Genomic DNA, 9081 nt, shown 5'->3' with positions numbered 1-9081 from the left:
GTTTGTAACATGATGTTGATATACGCGACTTTGGACATGCACATTGCTAGGAACAGCGATAAAAACAATATCTATGCCTGACTAAATTTAAAATGCTGCCTGTTTGTTTTCTGATCAATTTACATATATATGCTTAAATTTGATTCATGTTAAGAATTCTCAATATAAAAAGGTATATTCCATGCACATGTATATTTTTTCTCAGGGAGAGCGACCGAGAGATCCATGCACACATATCATTACCCTTCTTTGTGAACGCTACTTTTTGCTGTAAAATTTATACCATAATTTAAAATGATAACTAAAGTCATTTTAATTTTTTATCCATAGTTAATCATACTGATGTAACCCGATTTCCAGACCACATGAATTGTCGATTTTGAAATTTGTGGAAAAAAAGGGGGAGGATAAGAAGCAAGGTCAAAAATAATCTCCGAACACCGGTAAAAAGACAACTGCTTAGATTTCAAGCTAAAAAACAACTCCTCTTTGATTCTGGGTGTAATTTCCATAAGATGTGAAAACGTTTAAATCATGAACCTCATTATCATAAAACCTTAGACAACAAATTAAAGAAATTAATGTAAGCACTCGTGATGTTAAATGCGGATAAAAGAGGTTCGTGTAAAAATTTCATGAATGTAAAATATATTTTTCTGACTATTGTTTTTTTGATATGAAATTTAGGCATATTCTTTAATGAAATTTTGGATGCTGAGTCTCAATTCTGATACATGTGTCTAAATACCTCGCATATCTCGAGATTTTTCTTAAGTTGTAATCAAAATATTGAAGTCTATTTCGTAATTATAACGTGGCCTTAAGGAGAGGAATTAATAAACAAACACAAATATTCGTGCTTTTAAAGAAAAATGTAGTTTATTATATAGTCGCACGCAAGTAGCAGGGATAGGGGTACATTGAAAGTCCAGTTGCCCCCCCCCCCTTTTTGTAACAGCATACTCAAATTCGCGCACTACAGGACAAGACAATATGGTACTGTATAATGTTTGATTTGGAAAATTTGATATAAAGAGTCTGAACCTAACCCCCCAGTTGGATTTTCGAGTTTAGACAGCCCCCACCCCCATTTTTAGTGGGAAATTGATTTTTTTCTGACTGATCCCTCCCCCTTGCTGTGTGGGGACAGCTATAGGCGAAAAAACAAGTGATGTTTTTTATTCATTTTCGAAATATCGAGAAAGTAAGATGTTTTGAAAAAAATAACTTAGAAAAAATAATTTGCCTTAACATTTAAGAGAAAGGTCTAAAATTAGAGCGGTAGATTAATACTTAACCGCATCACCTTGTAAAAAACCCATAATCATGTATTGGACGTAATATTTTATGATTGATTAATACAATCGCATTTTCATATTTCAAATGTAAATTACGTATGAGAAAATCTTACCAAATATAATATGAATTTTTACCCCAAAACATTGATCTTGAAGTTTTACCTAAGTTACCTAAAATTTTATGCACATATTTGTATATATATTCACATTTTTTAATGCCTGTTTTTGAAAAAGCAAGGAAAGATTGGCCATTTTGTCTGTCACTAAAAACTTTTAACTTGGTCATATCTTTTGAAAGAAAATAGTTAGCGTTTTCATATTTCAAATGTAAATTACGTATGACAAAACTTTACCAAGTATAATATGAAATTTTACCCTAAAACATTGATCTTGAAGTTTTACATACATTACCTAAAAGTTGTCATTACTTTTGAAAGAATAGAGACATGGCTTTCATATTACACAAATGAGTGTATGTTATCACTACATTTAATTTAATTACTTCTAATAGTATGAACTATGTTTTCACATCATTTATATATTTAAGAAATATACGGAGCCAGGATTGTTTTGAAACTGTAATTTTTTTTTTTTATTCTTTCAAAGTTGTACTCCTCCAAATGTTTTGACACTGGTTTTAATTAATACTTGAAGCACGGGCAAACTTTATTAATAAATACACTTTTATTTACCTTTTTTATTTCCTTATATTTAAAAATGCAAATGTTTGGCCTTATATAAAATTGAAATATCCTTGAGTCGGTCGTTTTTACATCCCGATTAAAGACGTCTGGGGTCAAGAGGTCACATTCTAAACAGCGCGCATGAATACATTGACCTCCTGAAAACTAGGTTACTACTTTTACTACCAACGTAAACAAACCCGGCTGAAATCAAATAAAATGCGTTGAAACACACTGTCGCATTGAACAAAATGATTTTAATACTTAAAATAAAATCTGTTCAAAACAAACTTTTTTATGTAGTACAAAAACTGTTCTTATTCATTTATCATGATACACGTCTGTTCTCACCCCCCCCCCTCCCCCCCTCACCAAAACAATGCCTGAGTTTGCAAAAAGAAATACCCAGTGGGAAGTGAAACTCTTTCAAGATACATTTTATATTGTAAGTACTGTTAATATATAGCTATAACAAAGAATATAAATTAAACCAATCAAACAACATGAACAATATAAATATAATTTTGTGAATAAGGTTAAAAGTATGTTCTACAAGAATTTACAGTAAAACAATACATTCACTAGCACAGATTTTTCTCTGCAGTCTATGAACAGATGATTGTATGATTAACAATTAAAATGTATAGGCTAGCAGCCTAGCTAACATACACACAAACAAACAAAACGGAAATGCCATTTACTAAGTTCATGCATTTCAAAATCAATATAATAAATCAATTAAGAAACAGAAAAAAATAAAAACTTAAGAAAATAACAATTAAAAAAATAGATAAATAAAAATCAATACAATCAAATCAATTGTTGAAATAAATTCCCTTTTCAATTTATAATTCAATTTTATAAAGTGGTCTTTTCGATGTTCTCGATTTCAAAACTTTCATTTCTGAGATCCTTGCTGAAAAAATGCGGAAATTTTATAGCGAAGCCAAACCCAGATCAAATTTTGGATCAAAGTTAATGCTAATCAACAATGAAAAATTGTATTTTATGTTTTGTATATCCTGCATGTGAAATATGGATTCCATACATCTATTCTTCTTTAGTTCAACAAAGATTTGTGTAGGATATTCATTGGTAATACATATGGTTTTGTTGTTTCATCAGGTGCAATTTTCATTGACATTTTTATTGATTAAAGAATTATAATTCCAAACTGTTCTTTTTTTCATGTGCAAAGTATAGTGATCTTTGAGATAATAAGTCAAGATACACAGTGATTTCACTGCAATCAATTATATTTCTCTCAATCTTTTAAAGTTTAACCAAGGCATCAGTGACAAAATATTATACAGAGTAAGCTGTAATATATTGAATACTTAGATTCGCCTATGATAATTGTTTATCAACATTGTACACATCCTTGTTTATTATCATTCTTCACATGAATTACAGACCATTTTACGTTTTTTAGGGAATATGATGATAAAATTGGGCGTTTATAGAAAAAGATTTAGAATTTGTAGTTATATGGATAAGTTAGTAACTGAATTGGAACTCACTTATTTGTTTAGAAATAGAGCCATCTGATTGAAGAAAATTACTGTATGAGAAGAATTTTTTACAGTTGCATTCATTTGGAATACATTTACCACATATTGCCATATTTTTCAAAAGCAAGTTTTCATGTGTAATGAAGGATACACATTGTAAATACACTTCCGATTCAGGCTACTGTCTAACTTCAGTGTGCATATCAAAACAAATTACAACCTTTTCCTTGTTTCAAATTTCAGATATTTTTAGGTTGCTAAATAAAATATTTTCCCTGTTCTTTGTCATGTTTATTACATGTATTTGTAAAAAAAATTAAAACAGTCTGTGTCATGAGTAATAGGTGAATGTGGAGAGGATGATATCTTACAATGTTATTGTAGTAATTGTCTTTGTGTTTTTCACTGTTGTAACGATATGTCTAGGTGAGACTTTTAAAGTACATTTTTTTTATTTCGTTTTTTTTCAAATCCTTAAAGTAATATTTTTAAAGATGAAAAATAGTTTTTCAAATAAGATTTTTGAATATGTTTCAACTGCATGTTTTTTAAAACGGGGTTGCCTATTGGGGGGGGGGGGGAGGGGGGGCTTTTTTCATCAGACTTTATCGTTGAAAATATATCAATTACACTGTATATGATTTCAACACAACTGATATAGATATGCATACACGGCAGGGTTCTCCATGGGCTGTTTTACTCTGTTGCTCCCGACACAGTAACATTTTCTCTGACACAGTAAGGATACAAATTTTATGCGTGCGACACAGTAAAAATTTTGCCGACACAGTAAGATCTGTTATAATTAAAAAATCCGAACATATAAATTCTCTCTAACTGAAAATTCATTCAAACAATTCTACCGTCTTTCAATTCTACAAGGTTGAGCACTTAATTGCATGGGCTTTACCGTGCAATCAATTATTTTTTCGCCGGACTTGACACATGAAGGAGCAAAGACAGATTTTTTCATAAATCCATCTAACGGTTAATTGGTAGCATAAAAATACATTGTAACTGACAGTATCATTTTTTTAAAAATATGAAGACCAGGTCTTCCAACGATCAGTTGGAATTCCCATGGGTTCCAATTGCTCTCTGTTATAAGCAGACCTTTTCTGTATTCATATGAAGCAGAATTTGTGCAAAATCTTATAAGTTAAAAGAAGAAAACACTTGCTGTGGCCTTCGACTCGACAGAAAGATATATCGACGACGTATTATCAATTTACAATGGTTATATCCATTCCTAGGTCAATGCGATATATCCGGGAGACCTGGAGATAAAAGATACCACTGAATCTGACACATCTGTTTCATCCTGGAAATTTTACTATATAACAACCAAGCAATATGAGAAACGTGATGACTCTAATTTTTCTATCGTCAGGTTCCCTTACTTATGTAGAAATGTACCTTCATCAATTGCATAGGGAGTGTATATATCTCAGGTAATTCGATAGGCTACGATATGCTATATGTATGTATGTATTTTTTTCTACGAGGTAAATTACTGACAAGCAAGTTAATGAAACAAGAATATCAGTAGTCTTTCTTGAAGCCATCATTTCGTTCTATGATCAATACAATGACCTTGTCAGGAAATATAATTTATCATTAATTCAAATGCTGACGGACGTTGTTCATACTAATTGTTAGTCCATTATTTATACATTGAAAATTGACGACGGATTTTGCAATAGTTTCTCGATCATGACAGGGAGCATACGGCAGGTGTAACTGATCAGCAGGGAATGTTCACTCCTCCATGACACCTGACCCCACCTCTGATGTTTCGGAGATCTGTGTTTGCTCTGCTCTTATATTGATTGTTTTATGGACTTTGATATTGTATACTGTTCGTTATCTCCATATCCTTCCTTGAATATGTCTTTTCTAGAGCCGACATTCTAGTCTGGAATGATATAAGCACTGTAAGTCAACCATAACATTATACCTATGTTAATAAATTGCTTAAAATTTTCAACATGGAAAAAGGGACTCTTAAAAGTATTTTATCATTCTGGAAGTTTCTTTTTTTTTCGTAATTCGGTCAAGGAAACTGACAAAAAATCAAATAATCAAGGAAATTTACTTTCAAAAATGTTAAGTATTTCAACTGTCTCGACCAAAATGTCCTAAGCTTTTTATATCTTATGTTTTTACATAAAATAGTATGTATGACAATACTATTTGTGTAACAAATTAGCGATTAAAAAATTATGTTCCTGTATTCTTTTGCAATTATAATGAATAGTAATTCACTTTTAAATTTGATAGGGAAAATACCGCAAGGTTTTTGTGCTTCGCGTAAACTTTGCAACACAGTAAAATTTTAAATGATGGAGAACCCTGGCATATACATATCTGTACAGAAAGACAGAAAAAAGAAATGATCCAAATATTCGATAAGCAATATTGATTCTGAAAGGTCTGATCCAGTTTTCCAGGTCCAGGGGTAGCAGATAGAACGCAGTGTTTACTTTTTTATCCGCTTATTAAATCAATGAAAACTTTCATAACTGGTTAAGGCAGGTTGAACAGTCTATGAGTCTCAAATGTTAAAAGTTGATGATCTACCGACGACAAATGCACGATAAATGGTAAAAACATAGAACAAAATGTTCTTGTTTTTTTTTCATTTGTAGAAAACCTGAGTCAGATAGATTCAATTAAAAGCACTCCATCCCAGAGTACATCATATGATAATGGACATCATGCAGAGAAAGCAGTTGACGGACAATTACAAGTCGGTGTTGACGAAAGCACATGCAGTTTTACAATAGGGGGGCAAAATGTTACGGAAGCTTGGTGGAAACTTTCTTTGAGAGAAATGTCTAACGTTGCTTACTTAGAGATATATTTTCGGAGTTCAAGTAAATATTTCTTTCATCTATGTTTATTTGAATCATTCGAGTGATAATATATCTATTATACCTTCTGTAAAGGTGCTTCTTCACCCCAAAAGGAAATGAAGTACACAATGTTAGGAAGCCTCAGAAAATAAATACAAAAAGGAACAGGCCACAAATAAAACAAAACATTTATACGAATATTCTGAACATGAACCTTAAAAAAAATGCGGAAACTGATCCAAATTAGGGTAAACTCAAACAATTTTGACAAAATTAGAGTCATTCCTAAAATAAAAATGATTGGATTATTATCAAATTTAAAACTAAATGATATTATATAATAAACTAATTGTCATAAAAATTCTCATGAAATGATAAACTTCTTAATATCATTTTTATCATATAGTAATCAAAAGTATTCATGTTTATTGGACTTTATTTCGTAGTAATCGATTAAATAATGATCAAATGTAATCATAGATGATTACCGATTACTCATGATTTGATTGTACACAATTTAATTAAATGGTTTTTCTATATATTTCAGCTCCAAATCGACACGTTGGATTTTCTGTGTTTGTGTTTAATGACTCCTCTTATATTCCTCCATCAAATTCGTCTGAGCATCAAGTTTTCAAACATGACACAAAGACTTGCATTGATAGAGTTATGAATGTAACTATCAACAAAGAAACTCAAGGAATAGCTCTATATAATTCCAGATATAAACCAGTCAATACAAATTGTCCAGGTTATGAACCTTCCTTTGCAACAATTGAGATTTGTGAAGTAAAGGTGATGGGTATGTTGTACTTTCAATGAAAAATTTATTAGAAAATTTGAAGATTTATACATAAATGCTCTGACTTTTTGGAAGGCATGTATATTAGTTAATTCAATGCTTTATAAATGACTCGGATAGATAGGATGTAACACATTTTAAGGGGCCTCTAAGTATCTCGAATATATCTATGTGTTTTGTAACTGTTATTGTTGGATTTTAGGTTGCCAGTCTAAACATTTTGGGAAAAACTGCACACCCTGTAATCCAAAATGTCGCAATAGACAATGTGATGTTTTTAATGGGTCGTGTATTGCTGGCTGCAGTAACAATGTCATTCAATCAAAGGATTGCTCAGGTATGATGGATAACAGAAGTTTATTAATTACTTAGATCGTTTTTTTTTCCGGATATTCTGCCCATAACTTAATTTTCCCCCTTATAAGAAAAACAATATATTTTGAGCACAATGGAAACAATAAAATAAGTATTTTGGGTGTACTGATATTTTCTTTCAAGCCATTTTTAAGTGCGGTAGTTTAAGACTTAAAAGCGTGTTTGTAGTAGTTACCCCATATCATACTGTTGGTTATGTGTAGATACCCTATAAGCGTGGTCATAATGACACGAGGGAGCGTATAATGATAATGAGTATATAATCCATTATGACCACGCCCATCGGGTATCTACACATAATCAAAAGTATGATATGGGGTAAATGACTTGTACCATAGTTTCAAAAATCATTCATATGTGTCAGCTTAGGAATCGGTCGGACTAGTTTGCGATTGAAACATTAAGAGTTTGGTTTCAAAGATGCATTTGGATTTTATATGATTTTACGCTCCTTCGTGTCCTTCTGTTCGAATATCCATCGAATATAGGGTAAGTGATTTGTATACAATACTTTTCAAATTTTGCTACAAATTTTGCCCTATACTCGGCAATCAGGGTCATCGAGCAGTGAGGGATCTTTTTCCTGTTCACACCGTCTTCGACAAGGGACCTCTGTTTAAACTTAATTGGTCTCCACGTCCCACAGTCGGATTCAACTCCTTACTTCGTGACTCTAGGGCAGGCGCTTTTACCACTGGGCCACGCAAGCGACATAAAAATTTAACATATCTAGGCCCGTTTAAAAAGTTTGATTTATGTAATTGAGAAATAACGAGTTTAATTTCAATGATATATGTTAATTTGATATGATTTTATTTCTCGTAAATTTTAATCGTCAAAATTATATACTAGTAATTTAAATTTATTATGAACTTGGTTTAACTTAAATTTTTGTAAACCTGATACAAACTTTGCCGTGTACAGTGGTACGTTGATTGAAGTGTTTTTATGGGTTATGTATATTTCAATTTAATGAAAATTATATCTTTGATCATCTACATTTGCAATCGAAAAGGTCATTTAAGTACAGTAGTGTACACTTGTTTTTACGTCAAGTATGTACCATGTTTCCTTTGTTGGTTATCAAAAGAACGATGTCACCCTGGTCATTACACTATCTAAAAAAATGTTTTAAAAATCAAGTGATTTCTGAATTTTTTTTTCTTCACTTTTACCTATAGTTAAAATATTAATGGCCGTTTTTAACTGTTATTTATTACGAATTGCAGTTTACAATTGATTTATTTTTTTTTACAGGCTCCTTTTTACTCTCCTAAATTTGGTATAACAAGCCCGTATGATTGTTTCATTTAAAAACCATGCATGATATCGTTTTATAAATAGTTCTTTTGTCCCGACTCGATGGGTGGAGTTATAAAAAAGTGTAGGTTATGTACAGAAAATCCAAACTTTTAACAAAAGAAAACACACCTAACTATGGTACAAATGTATAAACACTTTACTACTGTAGTTAAAGATGGCGTCCTATAGTTATCAATAGTAAATTCTCTAACACTATGATTTACTATCAAACTTTGATCTAAATTTTGGTTCAAG

General features: G+C 31.3%; 1 protein-coding gene across 1 annotated transcript; it reads left to right on the top strand.

Annotated features, from left to right (window-relative positions):
- Window positions 1–3812: 3812 nt before the first annotated feature.
- On the top strand, window positions 3813–7486 carry LOC134230723 (uncharacterized; the record flags this gene model as incomplete). Its single annotated transcript, XM_062712564.1, has 4 exons — window positions 3813–3918; window positions 6141–6368; window positions 6895–7149; window positions 7352–7486. Coding segments are annotated over exons 1-4 (685 nt in total), but the record flags the coding sequence as incomplete, so codon positions are not given.
- Window positions 7487–9081: the final 1595 nt, after the last annotated feature.

The sequence above is a fragment of the Saccostrea cucullata genome, unplaced genomic scaffold (genome assembly GCF_032062105.1).
Source record: "Saccostrea cucullata isolate Sc308-1 unplaced genomic scaffold, CSIRO_AGI_Scuc_v1 ctg6859, whole genome shotgun sequence".
Lineage (NCBI taxonomy): Eukaryota > Metazoa > Mollusca > Bivalvia > Ostreida > Ostreidae > Saccostrea > Saccostrea cuccullata.
Note: the sequence above shows the minus strand (reverse complement) of the source record. Positions and strands in the feature narration are given on the sequence as shown.